The following is a 20,314-nucleotide window of genomic DNA, read 5'->3' as shown; positions in this document are numbered from 1 at the left end:
TCTCCAGCCTCTCCCGCCGTCATCCTGGGGTTTCCCTGCCCCACAGATGCAGGGGCCTTACTGGGTGAGAGGTCAGCTCCTGAGTTCCAGTCCCAGCTCTGCCTCCTCTGTGACACTGGTAATGAGTTAGATAACCTCATTATCTAACTTGGTTTCCCCATGTAAAAATTGTCATAATAATAATCGGGGAGATTTAATGAGTTCAGAGACAGAAGAGGCTGTGCCCAGCCCTTTTGAGTGTATCCTGCATGTTAGCTGCCATACTTTTATTGTCCTATTGAGCAGTCCCTCATGGTACCCGCCCTGCACACAGGCATGCACGGGGACAGTTTAGTCCCCGGTCCCTCTCCATTTTCAGAGAGCTTGCATTCACTCTGAGGGATCCAGCCATTACTATGGGCCCGGGGGCCACAATTTTCATATCCCAATATTTTTTATCATAATAAGAGAAGCATGCACATGAAATCAAACTTGGAAAATATCCAAAAGAGGATAAGGGAGAAATTGTGAAAGTGACCGGTAGTTAACCCTGTGGTGAGTACCACTGATAATTTTCGTGTGCGGTCTTCCTGGCTTGTGGATGCGTAAGTGTGAGTGTAACAACCTGTGGAGCCTCAATTTTGTTTAAAAAGGAAAACAGCCCATGACAATATTGTTCATATTTTGCTTGTCACCAGTTAGTCTAGTATGGACATTTTCTGATGTCCTTAAATATTCTTTGGAAATATCCACATTTCTGTCTTTAGATAGAACTCTCTCTTCCAGGCTTCACACCTGCATATGTGAAGGCCTACAGGGGCTTCCTGTATGGTGCTTCAGAGTCTCAGGCCTCATGTGGCCTCAGCCAAGCTCTGGGGCCCATCAGCTGCCTCTTCTGCCTCCTCTGTCTCTCTAGCCTCTTCCCCAAGTCTGCTTGTGCCCTCTCCCATGCAGCCCTCTGCCACCAGCATCTCTGTCCTCACCCCAGGCTCTGGCTTCCCTTCTGTCACTTCATTGGTGTCAGTCTGTGCACAGTCTCCAGCCCCTGGCTATGTGTCCTCCTCTCCCCGTCTCATCACCACAGTTCTAGCTCCTGCCCTGATTCCCTCATGCCTTGACTCTGGTATGGGCACCAACATTCTTCCACATGTAGTCTGTATTTATTTTATCTTTTTGAGACAGGGCCTCGCTCTGCAGCTCAGGCTGCCCTTGAGCTCTCTTTGTAGCTCAAGCTGGTCTGGAATGCGCAATGATCCTCCTGCCTCAGCCTCCTGAAAGCTAGGACTAGAGGTGTGTGCCACCACATGCAGCCTGTATTGATTTTAGAAAATGAGCCCAAACCTTCCGCTGACTTTTCTTTATTTCTGATCTCTCCGGCTCCAACCTGTCCCATCCTGCACACTCCTGCCAGGGCCCTCTGCCTGCCATGTACCCCATGCCGCTCCACACCATATGGTACCTCCTACCCTGCAGCCTGTCTGATGCGTCACAGGTGCTTCCATTTGGCCCATCTAGCACACACACATCCTTCCTGCTTGGGCCCGTCCCCTGGGGTCCGCAGACTACACTCCAGCCATGCTGTAGCCCGAGGGTGCGCCTGTCTCAGCAGCTAGCTCAGGCTGTTCCCCTCTGTCCCTTGGAGGAGGGAATTCTACCATCCAGAAGGCCCAACTCTAGTGTTTATGCTTCCTTGCAAGTTTCCCCATTGTCCCCAGATACTTCTCCCCATCTGTGAACCCTGTATTTGGGCGTGTCCTGCCCTTGAGTACTTTGCCAGTCAGTTACTGGTGCGCTCCCTTTGTATTGGCAGTGAGACAGAGCTTGAGTCCCATGTTGACGATGTGCTAGTTGTAGGGCCTTGGGCAAGTCATTACCACTCTGATATTCAACTTTCTTGCCTGTCAAGTGGGACCTAATACTGTACCATGACTTGGGTTTCGTCTCTACAAGGATTTAAGATCGGCACATCAAGATTTAACAGTTTCTGGAATATGAGCACTAGAAAAGCATCCGTTGTCATGGTAGTACCTACTTATAATCCTAGAACTCTGGGAGGTCAAGGTGGAAAGACTGCCAAGTTCAAACCCAAGCTTAGTATCTTAGTGAGGTCCTGTCTCCAGATAAATGAGGGGGCTGGGGTTGTAGCCCAGTGTGAAGGCTCTGGGTTCAATCCTCAGTTCCACAAAAATAAGAAGCAAAGCCCCAGCAGTTATAATAATTCATGTTCAGCCCTACTCTTTGGGGCCACCCCCAGATGCCTGCTCTCAGATGGTGCCAAGGCTCTTTGAGTCCAGGGGAGCAGACCTGAACCCAGGCCTCTGCTCATCAACCTGGTTGGAGGTGAAGAGCACTGGTCCTGGTTCCCTGTGAGCTGAAGAAAGTCTCACTGCCTTGGCTTTGATAGCTGAGCTCTCCTGTTATCTCGTCCTCTGCATTCAAGCCTGTGGTGCCCCCTTTCATGTTGTTTGTTGGCTGGCTTGACAGGGGCCACATCCTGAATAGAGCTAGAAGGTTTCTTTGGAGCTGACCCAGCCAGTGCCCAAGTCTTCAAAGAAGATGGGACTGAGGGTAAATCCAGTGAGGCCCAGGTAGTAGCTGGGAAAGAGACTTTCCTAATCTTCAAGGAAAGTCTTGGTGGCTGCCGGGTTGGCTGATCAGGGAAACTCACTAGCCTGTATAAACAGGGAATGGGAAAGCTGCAAAGAGGCCTGGCCATGTTCCTCCCTTAGGTGTCTGCAGGACTGAAGCGAAGTTGGCCTAGAGGTTGAGCTACCACCTCCCTTTTTCCCAAACCAGTGAGGAGTGTCTGGTCACCACCACCTGCCCCAATTACCGCCCTTCCTGCTTTTTCTCTTGCAGCCAGGCGACACTCGAGAGTCCGGCCCAGGATGACACTCCTGAACTATGCTTCCCCGCTGGCCACGGCTAGCCAGCCGCTGAATGAGATGGCTCTGACCCCCCTGACGGAGCAGGAGGGGGAGGCCTACCTGGAGAAGTGTGGCAGCGTCCGGAGGCACACAGTGGCCAACGCCCACTCGGACATCCAGCTGTTGGCCATGGCCACCATGATGCACTCGGGCTTAGGGGAGGAGGCTGGCAGCGAGGACAAGTGCCTGCCCCTGCCACCCAGCTTCCCACCAGCTCACCGGCAGTGCTCCAGCGAGCCCAACATCACCGACAGCCCTGATGAACTGGAGGAGGTGGCAGGGGACAGCCCGGCGGACACAGAGCTGAACTGTGCTTCCCTCAGCTGAGTCACCGCCACGGGACTTCCCAGCTCCTGCTTTGCAGCCAGGTCAAGGGCAGCTGACCCCAGAAACCTCCCTTCCTGTGGGCACTGCTGCTGCATTTCTTTTAGGGTACTAGCCTGGTCTCGGTGCCCTGCAGGGAAACTTGTAAAACACCTTCCTTTGGCTAGCATTTCACAGCCACACTGACTCAGCTGCCCACAGCAGTTCCCCTTCTGACCCCCACCCCCAGCCTGGGGCAGCTCACCTGGATCTTCATCTCCATGCCTTGATTTCCTGATACTGGATGGCGATCAGTGCTCCCAGGGGGCCATTCCAGTGCTCTGAGAGTTAAGGTGGCGAGGGTCGTCTAGATCATACATAAAGCCATCAGGAATGTGTTGGCCTCTGTCTCTCCCCCTTCAGGCTCCTTTAACACACAGGCTTATGGGTACAGAGTAGTAGAGAGCTGTGTGCAGAGCAGAAGCCATTTGCATCCTCTGCGGAGTGTGGCCCAGGGAACATACCCTCTTTGCCTGAGTTTCCAGGTTCCTGGAATGACCCTGCCCTGTGGTGAGTGTGCCTCCATCATCAGCTACGTCCACAGACATGAAGGCCTTTGGCTTTTGGCCCAGGCCAGCCGGAGACTGGAGCAGCCCCAGCAGTCATTAGGCCTAAGCCTTGTTCTCAGGCTGATTCCCGAGCTAAGGCGCTAACCAACTGCATAGTCGCTGGGGCCTTCATCCCCCTTGTGGTCCAGCAATGGCCGCCTTTCTACTGCGGGTGTGAGGGACTGGGTGATAGCAACTAATCAGTCTGTGTTTAGATTTGACTTGAATTTTTAAAATGTGTTGTTTCAAAAATTGTTTATGGATATTTGCACATAGGAAATTACACTGTTCATTTCCAGTGGGCTGTGTCTTCGAACTAAAACTCCACACACTAGCTTTTTTTCTTTTCTTTATTTATTTTTTTTTGGTGTGGTACTGGGGATTGAACTCAGGACCCTGTGCTTGCCAGGCAAGCACTTAATTCCACTGAGCCATCTCCCTGGCTCTTAAAACTCCACACTAAAAAATCGTGCAGAACCCTGAGAAAGGAGACTGGGGTGACTCAAAATAAAATGATGGATAGAGGGCAGGGCTCTGTGCCACAGCGCTCTGAAAGCAGTTGGTACCAAATCCCAAGTGGTCCCTGTGTGTGGCGGTCCTGATCTAGGAAGAGTGCTTTGGATGGGGACTCTGAGCAGAAGGAACGTCAGTGTCTGTCGCTGGGGCAGGTGGCGGAGATGTGGGCAAGATCTCTTTGAGAGACCTTTATTTTTGTGATTACAGCAGTGTGTAGGGACTCGCTGGTCTCTTGGTGTGCCCCTGGGGAGAAACAATGGGAGGAATGAGGAAAAGACAGACAAGAGGAGGGCTGGATCAGATGGAGGCCTGTTTGCTTGATTGGCAAAGGACCAAAGAACAACAGTAGGGGCCTTTATACCTTTGCAAAGTGAGTATCACGTGACACAAGGTTGCCTGGCGACTACTAGCTCACATTGTCCAGGAGGGAAGCCTTTCTCACTGAGGCCTGGTTCTGCCCTCACATATTTGACCAACTTCCAGCTTTGGTGGCTCCCAACAGCAGTGTACCCAGGAGTGGCCAGAATTTCCCACGTGCCCGGGCTCAAGTGCTATTTGCAGCAGCAGACTCTGAGCTGTGCTGTGTCCTTTCTACCTCTTTCTCCAGATGTTGGGGCATTTGGTCACCTTGAGTTCCTGTCCTCTTTGTCCTCATCGGTTGGCCCTACTAATAGCAGTGCAGGATTAAAAATAGACTTTTCTGGTGGCTTTTTGGGGTGCAGTTTGTGTACAAAATTGCAAAGTAGTCACCACAGTGGCTCCCAATATGGCAAGAGCGGACTGGGAGAGGAGGAGGGTGCATTTGAGTCACCAGCAGGAGATGACACCGTCCAATCTCATCAGAGGTTTGATAGTGTGTCCTTTTGGAGTGAAGATCTGAAATATGACTAGAATTGTGGTTCTGATGGCTGCCCACTTGGACATTGTTTAGAAAGTTGTTTTAGGGCCAGCCAAATAGCTCAGCGGATTAAAGCACCTGCAAGCAGGCTCAGGGCCAGGGGTTTGATCCCCAGGCTTGCCATGCTGGCCCCGCCCCCCGGGGGCGCTGAGATGGCAATTGAGACTGGGCGTGGTGGCGTGTGCCTGTAATCCCAGCTCTTGGGAGGCTGTAAACAGGTGGATCACTATGAGTCCGATCTAGTAGTGAGACCCTGAACGCCCTGTAGAACATTCCCTAAGAAAAATATGAAAAAATAATTGTTTGCTTTGTCCAGGAAATTAAGACGTGTCCAAAGGAGATCTGAGAGATTCATACACACACACACACACACACACACACACACACACACACACACACACTCTTTCTGTGCACGTCTTGTATGAAGTCTACAAAAGACTGACATGTTAGCAAATGGAACACCAATAGGTGACAGTGTCATGGTTTACATAACTCCTGGCTTTGGTCTTATTCATGCACTTAGCACACGCTTGGGACTGCTATTTATTGATCAGGCAAAGTAATGAATCATGCTGGGGTTGTTTATTTAGTTTATGAGATTGATGTGTATTTTTTAAAAATGCCTTTTCTGTACCTTTGATGAGATCAGCCATCAGATGAGTAACTCCAGGTGAGAACCGGAGTGTCAGAACAGACAGTGCTACTGTTAGCCATGTTACAGCTGTACCTTTGTCCACACCTGGTAGCAGTACAGTAAGTATTTGAAGCTCTACACACAACATTTTGTGATTGTGAGCATCTTGGCCATCAGACCTATTGTAAGAATGGCACTTTTAAGCATTTTTATCCACTTTTCTTCTGAGCATGAAGATTTGTTTTTACTATTTCTGCACTGATTTCCCATGGCTGAAGTTCAGTGACAGGAAGCCCTCAAGAGTCAGCTTTGCGTGCACTTACAAACCCCAGCCTTTCACCCACGTGGACTGTTTCCAAAACAGATCTGCTGAACACCATGTTGCATGTGTTACTCTGTTGCTGTGCTGGGTGCCTCAAGTGTGTCCAGACTGAATTTTCAAGCACAGCAATCAAATGAAGGTTTTGTGCATCCGGGTCCCATCCCCCACTGCTCTTGCTTTTCCTGCTACCTCAGCCCCTTTCCTGCAGTCAATTCTCAGGCTAGGCGGTGGCTGTACCTCAGTCTCTTCTGGGTTTTCTTCACCATCCTGGACTGGATAGGTGAACCATTTTCTAGAGGAACAAACTGTCTATGGGGTTTAGAAAATACTGAAGAGTACCTGGCAAGCAAGGCCCCTTTGAAAACAAGGGTCTCTTTCCAGAGCATTTGACCCAGGTGGACACTAAGTGTGTTTACGCTGGGTCTCTGCCTCCATATAGATGGACAGAGGGAGTCTACATCTCACCCTCTGCATAAATACTCCCAGGAGGGAGGCCAAGTTCTCTGAAGACTTAGTAAGATCACTGCTTTTGGGAGGTCTGACATGAATTGCTTAATGGTCTGGTCTGCTGCGCCTCCTCAGGCTGTCACTAAGGTTAGCAGCCCCTCAGCAGGTGGCCTCGGGAGGTCTCCAATCGCTGGGGCCTCCACGGCAATAGCACAGCCACTCATCCACCCGGTAGTGTGGAGCTTTCACTGCGATTCTTCCCTTTTCAGCAAGGTGCCAACTGCCTTAGAGCCCATTGTCCAGTGGGGGAAGGCTAGAAATCTGATCATATTAGCATTTTAAATAACATAATGGATAGTAAAGAGCCAATGAGTGGAGGTGACAAGGTACAGTGGCTGCGAGAGGACCCTCTTGGAATTAACTTGAGCTGAGACCTGAATGACAAGAGGGACCCAGGCCTGCAATCTGCCTTCAGTTCCTGTCACTGCCACAACAAGCCCTTGTCACTTCAGATAGCATACATTTTAGTCACTGTGCCACTTAAGACAACACACATCTGGTATCTTACAGTCTGATGTGGGTCTTACCGGGCCTCTAAAAAGGAAGGCATTTTCAGGGTCATGTTGCGCCGAAGGATGACGCTCCCTTCTCTTCACCAGTTGCTCCAGGTCATCCACATTCCTTGGCTTATGGCTTCTTTCACCACTTTCAAAGCCAGCAGTGAATGAATGGCAGGTTGAGTCCCTCTTATGTCACCCCAACTAACTCAGTTACTTCTTACTTGTTTCTGGGACAAAATAACCGACACCCAAAATTAAGGAAGGGAAGGTTTATTTAGCTCACAGTTAGTAGAGGTTTCAGTCCATATTCAGCTGGCTCCAAGGCAGAGTGGCACATTGCAGAGGGCAGCCATTCCTGGCTACAAAAAACAGTTATTGAAGGGAGGGGCAGCAGCTTCCACTTCTAGCAAGCCTTTCTCCCCTCCTTATAAGCAGGCTACTCTGGGGTCGGGGTATAGAACTCACACAATGCCCATGCCCTCCTCTTGCACAGGATGTTTACAAAGTAAGAACCGTGGCGCTGTGTGCACTTGATTAAACTTCTAAACTTCTCAAATTGACACAGTCTATCAACCAGTACACCAACCTACATTTGGTTTCTCTCTCGAGTTTTAAAAGCCTTTGGAATTACATCAGGCCCCCTGGATGAACTCTACAGCCTCGCATCTCCAGGCCTTTAATGTAATCACATTTATGAAGTCCCCTTTGCCTTGTAATATTCACAGGCTCTGGGGATTAGGATAGGGCTGTCTTGGGGGTGGTGCTTGGTTTTTGTTCTTCCTACCATTAGGTCCTCAGGTTTTGCTTCCGTTGCTGTTTGACTACTCTTTTGTGGGAAGAAAGATCCTGAGAGATCACTGTGGCCTACTCAGGAAGCTCCTTGTACACATCATTTGTAAAGTCTCATTTCGGTGAAAACATGTTTTGGAGAAAATGACAGTAGGAAAACAATGGGCAAAAAAAGCCTTCCTAAGGGTTCACTCGACAGTTGGTTGAGTGCTTCTGGAAGTCTTGAGATGCCCTGTGTCCCTGGCCTTCTGGCCAGACACCTCCAGTGTCCTTGGACATTCTCCTGCAGGTCTTCCTTGTCTCCCCAGCAGAACTCAAGATCTATGTGTACAGCCTTCACTGTCCTCCTGCTCAGGCAGTGGAAAGGCCAGCCATGGGATCTGCCAGGGGTTCAGGCAGGCAGAACTGCAGTTTGTGGGCACTGGTTTCAGCCTCCAGGGCAGACTGAGGCTTTTAAAGCCTGAGCCCTTCCCTCCAAGGCCTGGACCCCATGGTGGCCAGGATTCCAGCCTCTGCCTTGAGTCACTCATCCTGTCTGACATGCCTGTCAGGCCTCAGCTTCCCGTGTCTAGGCTTCCACAACTCAGTATTTCTAAATTTGTCTCCATATGCCATTTCCCCCTTGTAGATGTTTCTAAAATGCAACTCCTGCTTTAAAACTTGCCCTGACGGCCCATAAAATCCACATGCCCAACTAATCAGGACTTCAAGGTCCTCACCAAGCTGGCCTCAGTCAACTTCTGGCCTCGTGGGCTGTCATCAGTCCTGTTCATTGTTCTGTCTTCACACTCCCCTGCCTGCTCCCACTATGCCTTCTCCTGGGGGTCCTTCTGCTTCACCTCCTTCCTGTACACATTCCCAGGTGAAGACAAGGATGTGGGATTTATACCTGCAGGCCTTGGGTCTCACAAGCCAGAGCAGTTGTGCAGGAAGGAATCATTCCCATCTCCACACCTTCCCTCCCAGGTCACTCCTCCTCCTCCTCCTCTCTCCCTGAGCAGGAATCTTGCCCATCATGCCTGTTACAAACAAGTCTACAGAAGGCTAAGAGATCCTGTAAACATGGATGGCTCAAGATCTGAACCCTCCAGCTCCAGTCAGCAGCTGCTTCCTGGCTACTTTCCTACAGAGAATGAACCCAGTTCATGGAGCTGCTGTTTGGTTCTGGAGCCAGCGGTCTTTCTTGGCCTACCCCCTGTGTGTTATAGAGCCATCTCTTTGGAGAGGTCTTGTTGCCAAGCCATAGGAAAGAGTCCCAAGCCAGCCTGCTGAGGCTGGGTCGTTGTTGCACTCATTCTCCTCTCTAGGGAAGACTCCAGCTCTATTACCCCATTATGTGAGCACTCTCTGACCATCAGGAGCAAGCTGAGGCTGGGGTCCTCAAGGCATGGAGCTGGGCGGGATGTGGCCTTAGGCTCTTCAGGTCCAGCTGCGCTATTCGAGTTGTCCTGGCTTGATAGAAACTGAGGAAGGAGAATAGCTAAGCCAAGGGGAAACCTCCTCAGCCTGCTACGGGGAGAGCCAGGGTTCCAGAGATTCCAGAATCACTGAGGACCAGAGATGTGCCTCCTGTTCTTCTCCAGCTGCTTCCAGAGAGTTCATGGGATACGGAGATTCTGGTGTCTTAGACAAATGCCTCAGGTAGGAAAAGATTTCAGTGGATGTTTTAATATTAACTCTATATGTGGCTTTAAAATAATATTTTAAGTTTAATAAATTACTCATCATTTGATACAGACACAATAATTTTCCCTTACAATCAATATTCAAAATTCAAATTTGTTTTTTTAGGTTTTTAAGTTCGGCTCACAAATTTTATTAGTCTATTTATAAGGCTAGCAGGTTTTAGCAGTAACTTCAGAGGAGTCTTTGAATACCACTTGGTCCTATTTATAAGTTCAGTATTTCAATCACTTAAATGAAATTACAAATTTAGTATATTCATTTCTTTTTAAAATACTTAATTTTTCTGACAGTAAAATTATCTTAAAACCTAAGTAATTATAGAAGAAATAAATTAAGGTTATAAATAAGGGAAACCTGAAATTCTGATTTTATATTCTCCTTAAATTTAGATGTCACCATAAAAGTTCACAAGCCTAAAATAATTCTCTGTTACACATTTTAAAGTGGAGTTCTAAAAATGTCACTTTAATAAGCTTTAATCTCTTAAACATCGCACATGTCTAAACCACCAACTATGTACAAATTCCTCCCTAACATAAAAATATTAGTGTTTTTGTTTTGTTTCTTTTGAATTTCCTACACTTACACCTCCCTGGGGGTAGGCCTGGCACGCTGTTATCTCAGACGCAAGCTCTGGCTTGTGCAGCTGCGGTTGGGGTTCTGCAAACTGCATTTCTGCTTTGTCAGTTGGGTCGCTGGACAGCTCTGCCAATGGGGGGCTTTAGACCTCTGGATGCGGCAGGGAGGCAGGGGAATGAGAAGCAGTGGGCTCCTTCAGTCTTTTTAATGTATTTGGTACAGGGCCTCATTACACAGCTTGGACTCGTAGTGGTCCTCCTGTTTTTAGCCTCCCCAGAGCTGGGATTACAGGTGTCCACCACCAAGCTCGGTCTCGCTGGCTGCAGTACTGCTGGGTGTGGTTGGAATCTTTAGGAAGTGGGCGCATGGAAGTTAAGCCAGTGAGGCTGTGCCTTCCCGTTCTGCTTCTCTGTGCTTCGAGCTGCACGCGATGAGTGCTTGCTCCATTGGATGCCCACCATGATGGGCCGCCTCACCACAGGCAGAGAAGGATGGGGCCGGTTCACCACGGACTGAAACTTTTGAAGTTGTGAGCCAAATTTGATCTTTTAAGTGTTTTGTAACAGCAATGGCAAGCTGACTATCACATATATGGTGAGATCCTCAGGAAATGAGCAGAATGGAAATGGCAGGTGGGATGCCATGGAAATGGAGACTCCAGTCCTACTAAAGTGGAGGGCTTTGGGCAAGAGCTTCAGCTTTTGGCTGGGACCCCCAAAGAGAACATTCTAGTAAAGAGTCATGTCCAATGCAAAGTGGTAGATTTACACTCAGCTGTATTAGCAATTACATTAAATGTAAATGGACTAATCAACCCATGAAAAACCCAAATAGATGAGATAAATTTGCTACTTATCAGAGATACATTTTAAACATTAAGAAATAGAAAGACTGAAGACAAAAAGATGGAAACAGGATATGTCATGTAAAACAAACTCTAGTGAAACAAACCTGGTATCGCTAATTAGAATATTGTGAATTTCATAATGACAAATGGTCAATTCAAAAAGAAGACCTGAATTATAATGCATAGATTACCACCTATTCGTCATGAACTCTACTGCCAACCACCACCCTAAGTATTCATATTAGTTTGCGTCAGTCCTTCAAGCAATGTTATAAAGTAAATTTTATTATTCCAAATTTGCTAGATGAGGAAATTGAAGCGCGGACAGGATTGCCTCTCATCAGTCCAACTAGGAAACTATGGAGACAGGGTTCAAACTTAGCTCTGTCTGATCTCTTGCCAAAGGGCTTTTAATCACTGCTTTGCTTCCTCAGCATCACAGTGCTGCGGTGTGCATGCTTCAACTAGCTGGAGGGAGGCTGTGGGCACAGGACTATTATTTAACCCACAGGTAGGGCACTGTGCAGGAACTCCTAGAACCCTGGAATGGGGACATTACAAACTAAGGTAGTGTCTGTCTATTTCTCTCCTCTGTCTCTATCTCTCTCTCTGTTTCTCTGTCTCTGTGTCTCTGTCTGTCTCTGTCTCTGTTTCTGTCTCTCTCACACACACCTCTATGAAATATCTGGGGATTCATGTGTTTTTGATAACACAGTCCCCAAGAGGTTACCTCAGAGTGAGTCTAAGGGACATTCCAGTTCCTGGATGACTGCCTGACTTCTTTAAATGTCTTAGTGTACATTCTCAAGAATCTGACTGGTCTGATTCAAACAAAGTATCTGTCTCCATCTAATAAGGGGCTGCTGAGGAGCACCCCTGCACATGGCTTCAGACTGCAGTCTTTGTTAAACCTTTCCTTTGTGGTGGAAGGGGCCCAGCGGTTCTCAGGGCCAGTGGGCCAAGGAGACTCTTCTGTGCCAGTCAGGATCTGTGCAGCCATGGGCCAGTAGGGGAGAAGACTGAGATTGCCCTTCCCAGGCAGCTTGGAGCCCTGGGATTGCCTCACAATGCAAACATGTCTGGAAAGGGGGAGGGGGAGAAGGCTCATGTACTAGGGGGGAGGCAGAGTGGGTTCATGTAGAAGGGAGTCCCAAGAGAGGTCCCCAAGGATAATTCTGTGGCAAGCAATTACAGCATTTAGAATGTATTTGGGTTTTACGAGGGCCAGGTACTGGTACAAGCCTTGCTATCTCTCTATTATTACATATAAACCTAAGAACCCATCAGGGAAACACTATTAGTCACATTTTACACACCAAAAAGAAGAAACAGGCACAGAGAGAGCAAGTGTCCACAATCACAGGGCCAAGTGACAGCATGCACATGTGAGGCCAGGCTTCTTGCCCCAGAGGCCTTGCTTTGAAGCACTATTATAAACCTCTGTCCACTCTGTAAAATGTAGTATAAATTACCGTCAGTATTATAGCCATGGAGAAAGACAAGTTTACCTGGTAGCCCCTAGAGTCCCTGGATTCTCTAGGGAAGCTACTCTAGTCAAGAGAAGTCCTTTGTGGGGCTCCCCATCAGTGTGTGAGAACCACAAGGTGCACATCCTCCCACCCCGCAATCCTGCCACCAGAGAGCCGGGGAATCCAAGGTATATAGCCAATGCCACACAGGGGCCAGGCAGCACTGGGGTCTACACCTCAGCCTATCTTCTCTACCACCTGCTGCGACTGATCACACAGACCACTTTACTTGAGCAGCTCAACTTTGGAAAGTTACTGAAATTGCACTTTCTCTTCTACAACATGTTTACCTTATAGAATTGCTACATGTATTTACATATCCATATATACATATGACATAGAAAAGGATTAGGCTGCCTGTGGGTCAGTAAAACTGAGACAAATAAATGAAGCTCAGTCTTTCCGTTCTTGGTGACCTGAATGACGGCTGTCAGTACCACCCCTTTGCTCCCGACATCCTGGATCTTAGCGTGGGGCAGACTGACCACTGTCTTCCCACCACTTCTGAGGCTCACCCCAGCACCCTCCACGGTACGCTGATCAGAGATGGGTTGGCCAACAGCTATGATGCCCCTTCCCCGCTTCAGGCCACTGCTGCCACCTCTCTGAAAAGCCAGAAAAACACACGTAACAGAACAAAGATGGAGGACAGAGTGGAGCCCGTTGCTGATATCCCCCAAGCCCCCAAATCTCAATGGGCTGTCATCAACACAGCTAGTCCTCCTAGAGATTCTTCAAAGCCACAGGAATTATGATGTTGGTCCTGTCATTTTCCCAGCACCATGGGTGGTATCACTCAAACCGCCATTTCTCTGGAAGTTCAACTGAGCTGTCTGTCGGCCTGGCAGCTATGGCTGAACTGGATGCCTTACCACTGCTCTTGGAAATATCTGCCCTGGACACAGCAGGCTTCAGACATGGGTCTATGCCTGCAGCTACACTGGCTGACTCCACCATGTAACCCCCTAGCAGGCCCCACCACCCTCTACCACTACTAAAAATCCTCCAATAGATGTGTGAAAGGTGGGAAACTGGCATGTATGGTCTACTCCTTATCTAAATAAATAATATTTCCTCTTGGTTCAGTGCAGGAAGGTTTGCTGCTATATGCCCTCCACCCCCGTGCTACAGAACAGTTCCCGTGGAAGTCTTACTTGCTGGCGTGGTTCTGTTGCATACCTATGACTTTCAAGTACAGTGGGCTAAGTGGATTGTACTAAAAGGAGCAGGGAACACTAGAGGCTCCTAGAATAGCAGAGACTGGAAAAGACCAGTAGCAATCAGCAGTGCTGGGGCAGTGGAGATCTCCAGTGACTTGCAGACAGCCCTGTGGAGCTAGTGGAAGCACCAGAGGAGCTCTCGAAAGCCACCAGGAGGCCCATAAACCTCAGCTGCTGAGGAATGATACGAATGACTGGAAGTCCTCAAGGCTATAACACTAAGAAACTGGCTCTCAAAGGCCAAAGCTGCTGACATCAAAGGAGCATCACTTTGGTCATTCAAGATAGCCATCCAAATTGGGCATAACAACCTTCAGCTGATTGTGACTACACCACGAATCTTGTATTTCTCTTGTAAGCTGTCTGTAGGTCCCTCCTTTTGGCAATGAACATGTAGTGTTTTTGCTATAAGCACGAGCTAAAAATAAACTTCAAAAATGCAATTCATTCGTGACTTTTAAAAATGCAAAAAAAAAAAAAAAAAGCAAAACAACTTAACAAACTTGTGCTAAAGGGATCTTCCTCAAGCCTATAAAGGATATCAGCAAAAGCTACAGTGGACATGGTGAGGAAAGACTGAATGTTTTTTTCCAAAGATCAAGAACAAAGCAAGGATGCCTGCCCTTGACTCTTCTACCTACCATGGTCCTGGAGGCTGCCAACAGTCAGAGCAAACAGGCAAAAAATTAAGAAATATAAAGAAGGTATGCAGATGGGAAAGAAAAAGTAAAACTTTATTTGCAGATGACATGATCTTATAGAAAGTCTTCAGGGATCCACCATAAATATTTTTTAAACTAATAAATGTTCAAGAAAGCCATAGGATTTAGAAACTAATAACTCAAAGAAGCAATAAATAAGACTGGGTGTGGTGGCACACACCTGTAACCCCAGCTCTTGGGAGGCTGTAAACAGGCAGACCACTCTGAGTCTGATCTAGTAATGAGACCCTGAGCACCCTATAGACCCTTCCCTAAAATACAAAAAAAGCAATAAATAACCTCAAAATAGAAGAATGAATTCCACATATAGTAGCATAAGAAAAGAAGCAGTGAATTTAACAAAAGAAGTACAAGCTTTATGCAATGAAATTACAAAATGCTGCTGAGGGAAATTAAAGCCCATAAAAATCTAAATAATCAAACAGGCATTTCATGCTCATGGACAGGAAGTCTCAGAGCTGCAGAGAAGGTAATTCTCTCCACACTGATCTACACACTCAGTGCAGCTCTAACCGCAATGTCAGTGGGCTTCTTGCAAAAATTGACAAGTACTTCCTAAACTTTACATGAAAATGCAAAACAACTAGAGTAGCTAAAGCAATTTTTAAAAAGGAAGAACAAGTTTGGCGAACTTTCATTTCCTTATCTCAGAACTTATTATAGTAACACTAATTAAGACTCTAGGCCACCATCAAAATTCAGATCAATGGAAGAGAACTGAGTAAAGAAAGAAATCCTCATCTTTACAGTCAATCGTGTTTGACAAACGTATAAGACAACAGATGGAAAATTTATTTCAATAGTTCAATTTGCGGTAGTACAGTTAGATACTCACACGTGAAAAAGATGAAGTTGGACCCTCACCCTGTACCATACACACAAATTAAATTAAATGAATTATTGACTTAATAAAAGAGCTAGAATGCTAACATCTTTAGGAGAGAAAATAGATGGTGGTTACACATATGCAGAAAACTGAATCTAGACCTTTATCTATCACCATCTAAACTAAAATCAAAACAGATTAAAGATCTAAGTATTCAAACAGAAACAATCTGCTGGAAGATATAATAGGTAAAACTCTTGTAGACACAGATGCAGATAAGGATGTTCTAAATAGAACCCCAATTGCACAAGACATAACAAAGAATCAACAAATTGGATTAAAATATTCTTCACAGCAAAGGAAACAATCAATAGAGTGAGGAGGCAACTTACAGAATGGTCCAAGAAAAAACTGTCAGCTACTGCTCTGATAGAGGATTAATATCTAGGTAATATGAAGAACTCAAAAAATATCAGGTTCCCCAAAATAAAAGACCCAGTGAAAAAAGGCAACTGAAATAAATAGGCAGGGCTGGGGAGATGGCTCAGTGAAATAAGCGCTTCCCTGGCAAGTGCAAGGGTGTGAGTTCAATCCCTGGTTCCCCCCCCCCAAAAAAAAAGAAACTGACAAAAAAAAAAAAAAAAAAAAGAAATAAATAGGTTTTCTAGCACAAGAAATACCAATGGATCATAAACACATGAAAAAATTTTCAAAATCTCTGGTCATTAGAGAAGAGCAAATTAACACAACATTGAGATTCTACTTTAGTCCAGAAAAAATGGCCATTATTAAGACATCAAATAACAATAAGTGGTAGGAGGCTCTGAGGAAGAAAAAACTGTGCTATGTTGCTGGTGGGGATGTAAATTAGTGCCACCACCATGGAGATTCCTCAAAAAGCTAAAAGTAGAAATTCCCCATTCTAAGTATCTTTCCAAAAGAGTTTAAGACATCATGTTTCAGTGATGCATGCATCCCCATGGTTACAGCAGCGCAACTCCTAATACCTAAATCTTTGAGGCAACTTGTATGGCCACCAACAGATGAATGGATCAAGAAAATATATACTCTGTCATGAAGAAAGTCAAAGTTGAGTCATTGGTAGGACAAAGGTTGCAGTTTGAGATCATAGTGTTTAGTGAAATAAATTGGACACACAAACTTACATGGTGTGTGGCCTCTCTTATATGACAAACCCAAAGCATAAATAATTTAAAGAGATAATAGGAAATAGGAAGCTAGATCTTTTGCAAATGGGGAGGGGATCTAGGGACAGAGGGCTCAGTGGGGAGCAAGGAGAAATAAGAAGAATCAAGATGTACTAGGACGTGTGTGTAGCAGCTCCCCACCGTGAATGGGATCATTATGTGCTGTAAACATGTGCTAGGAGGAAATTAAGAAAGAGAAAATAATGGCGATGTTGAGATGATTTCTTTGACATGACATGAAAACATGCCCACAAGAAATCATTAGATTTCCTTAAATTTCTGTTTTCAGTTCAAGAAATACCCTTAAAGCATTCAATAAGGCAAGCGACAGATTAGGAGAAACTATGACAATCAAGCACTTGCATCCAGAGTTTCCAAAGAACACTTAAGAATAAAACAAGCTGGGGATACAGCTCAGCCGCACAGCGCCTGCCTGGCTATCAGGAGGTTGTGAGTTTGATTCCTGGTACCAAAGGAGGGCAAAAGAAAAATTAAGAAGACAACACAACTGAAATATGGGCATACGGTATGGACAGACACATCACAAAATGAAATATATGACTAATAAGGACATCAAAAGATGCTCAGTATCATTAGCTATCAGTGAAATGCACATGCCAACCCACAGAGCACCATTTCGCAAGTCTACCAGAATGGCTGTAGTAAACAAGACAGCTAAGGGTCAGCAAGGTTATGAGAAGGGTGAACTGGTGTATTCACATCGAAAGTGTGGCAGTTTCTCAAAATGTAAGCCTAAAACTACCATGATTCAGTACTTCATGCCTACACAGCTACCTAAGAGAAATGAAAATCAACTACACAGACACTTGCACGTGAGTGTTCAAGCAGCTCTATACATAACAGCCTCAAACAGCAACAACTTATACACCAACAGGCGAAGTATGGATAGCACAGCCATATGGCGAAACTCTGTCTGGCGCTAAAAAAGGGACCACCTCCTGACGTGCTGCGCTGCGGGAAGGCTTCAAAAAGTTTGAAGAATAAAAGAAGGTGGACATAAGAGACAGCACAGTGTACGATTCCATATAGTACATGTCCACCCTCCCCCCAGTTTACTTATTAAGACAGGAAGGGGCAATAACAGCCCCAGGGCTGGAGATGGCCGTGGGGAAGATCCCCCAAGGGCATCATGGGTCTTTCTGTGTGGTGAAAATGTTCTAAAACATTTAAAACGGATTTATGGTGGAGGGTGCAGCTCCTGGTAAGATAACTTAAAATTGTTAAACTATATGCCTGAAAATGTGGAATTTTTTTCTTTTTGTTATTGTGGTAAAGTGTCACAGAACCTTTCCGTTTTAACTCTTTTTATGTGTGCAATTTTGTTACACTAAGTTTTACACGATTCTCAGGGGGCCATCGCCACCACCCCTCTCCAGAACGTTTTCCTCTTCCTCCACTGAAACTCCTTACCCGTAGAACACTAACTCCTCGTTTGCCCTTTCCTCAGCCCTGGGAATCATGTTACCTTCTGTCTCTATAAATTTGACCATCCCAGGTGCTGCATGTGAACGGGATCATACAATATTTATGATCATTTCACTCACAGCATGCTTGTCCATATTGTAGATCTGTTAAAAATTCCTTTTTTAAAAAGGGTGAACTGCGCTCGCTCTATCTGTCACATTTTGTTTGTCTGATGATCATCACTGGGACTATTCCTACTTTTTTGTCCTTTGTAAACCATGGTGCTATGAATATTGTATAAACATCTTGAAATTGGTGGTTTAGATGTATCAACAGCTATTTTAAATTAAACATCCATGGAGTACCTGTTTTATGAAGCACTGTATAAAGTTAATTAACTTAGACGGCTAGGAGTATAGTTCAGTGCTTATGCTTAGCATGCATGGAAGGCCAAGATACAGTCCCTAACCCCGACCCCCCATTCAGGTTCATTTAATAAAAAAAGACATATTTGGGTTTCTGAAAGAGAAAAAAGAGGTCAGGGCGCTTGGGCTTGGGTGAGGGGGCCCAGGACCAGGGAGCCTTGCTTGTCACTGCTCAGGAAATACCTTTGCTTTCAGAATATGCCTTACCCACGAATTGTCTGAGTGCCCGGCTCGTCGGTGAGGTTGCCAGGCTGACTGACTTGAAATCCATGAAAGTGGTGAAGCTTTTCAGTGAGCAGCCGCTGGCCACGAGGAAGAAGACCTACAACCAGTACCCAACCACAATACGTATTTCGTACTTATGGACACACTCCAGTTTCTTGGCCTCTACAGAGATGAGCAGTAGGATTTTAAGGATGAACAAAGGCGTCTAAAGAAGCTTCGTGGAAAGGGAAAGCCAAGGAAAGGAGGAAAAAAAGCAGGGAAAAAGACATAGTGTCAGCTGTCAAGACAGAAAAGTCTGCCTCAGTGACTAGGAAGAAAGAGCAGTCACTGTCTTTCCACATACTAGAGTCTAGTCTTCCTCAGTAGAGGTTATTTGCAACATAATCATCTGCATGGAAACCTAATCCAGTTAAATTGTGCCTGGTTTCTTGAACACATTGTAATTCCAGAAAATTATTTCATCCTTGGTTTTGTAATCTGAATAATTCTCTAGTGGGGTAAATGTATAGTTCATTGTTTAGTGACTTGGACTGGATATGGGATGCTGGGGAGTAGAGAGGCAGCCTCATTAAACGAATGCCCAGCAGTTTCCTCATTCAAAAAGAAAGAAAAGAAAAGACAGAGAAGTTCAAAGAACAAAATAATATTGGTAATCCCACTTAGAGATGACTTCTGAAAGATTACTTAGCAAAATTTACTAAATTTTAATTTTACTTGAAATGAATAGAAGGAACTGAAATGAAGAAGTTGGCAACCCTCAGATATTTATTCGCAACAGAAGTATTCATTCCTAAACCACGTTCTAAAGGCAAAAAAAGAAGTTATCAAAAACCACTGAAGTCGAATTACCACACAATTTTTTTTCTATGCATGTAAATTTATGATTTTGATGGCCAGTTTAATTCTCCAGGTGGACAACTGTTTTATGGAAATCTTTAAACAAATTAAGTGCCTGAATTTTCAGATGGAAAAACAAAACAAAACAAAACAAAAAAACAAAACAAACTTTAAAACCTCAGCAAAGTTTTTAAATAGTATCTAAAATCTAGGGAGGTTATACATGAGTTCTGAGTATGTCAGTTTCTCCTCCCTCTGAACGAATTAGTTCTTGGTTTTGAGTTTATCTGCTACAGCCTGAATTTTCTCACTCAGAGTAGTGATGTCTTTTTATTTTGCTGTCTTAATTCACCATAAAAGTAATTATTTGTACCTGTCAGATTTTATTTACCTTTCAGGTTCTTACACTAGGGAGACAATATGATGTTTACACATGTGGGTCTGATTTATTTCACTTCAGTATGATCTATAGTTGCATCCAATTACCTATCAAAGACTTGGGTTTATCCTTTATTATAGCTGAGTAATACTCCATTGTATAAAAATACTACATTTTTTTTATATCCATTCCTCAGTTGATAGGGATTTGGGTTATTTCTAAGATTTAGCTATGACAAATGGCACTGCTATAAACATGGGTGTGCATACATCACTGTGGTATGATGTTTCCAGTTCTTATGGAAAAATATCCAGGAGAGGGCTGGTGAGATGGCTCAGTGGTCTAAAGCACCTACTTTGAACAAGCTTAGCAAAACACAGGGACCGTGGTTCAATCCCCCAGCACCACATGCCAGCCAGCCCC

At 45.6% G+C, this 20,314-nt stretch overlaps 1 protein-coding gene and 1 pseudogene across 6 annotated transcripts in view; both read left to right on the top strand.

Moving 5' to 3' along the window:
- The window catches only part of Prr5l (proline rich 5 like), an 83,866-nt gene extending 78,542 nt beyond the window's left edge, over positions 1-5,324 (top strand). For all 6 annotated transcript variants that reach the window (XM_023710775.1, XM_023710776.1, XM_004627040.2 and 3 more), the window contains one exon: positions 2,839-5,324. In XM_023710775.1, the coding sequence (XP_023566543.1) occupies positions 2,839-3,233 (395 nt within the window). In that variant the 3' untranslated portion in view covers positions 3,234-5,324. The remainder of the gene's footprint in view (positions 1-2,838) is intronic.
- An 11,929-nt stretch (positions 5,325-17,253) lies between these two features.
- On the top strand, positions 17,254-18,946 carry LOC101571009 (annotated as a pseudogene).
- Positions 18,947-20,314: the final 1,368 nt, after the last annotated feature.

The sequence above is a fragment of the Octodon degus genome, unplaced genomic scaffold (assembly GCF_000260255.1).
Source record: "Octodon degus isolate 3935 unplaced genomic scaffold, OctDeg1.0 scaffold00018, whole genome shotgun sequence".
In the NCBI taxonomy this organism is placed as follows: Eukaryota; Metazoa; Chordata; class Mammalia; order Rodentia; family Octodontidae; genus Octodon; species Octodon degus.
This window is presented reverse-complemented; position numbering and strand designations above follow the sequence as displayed.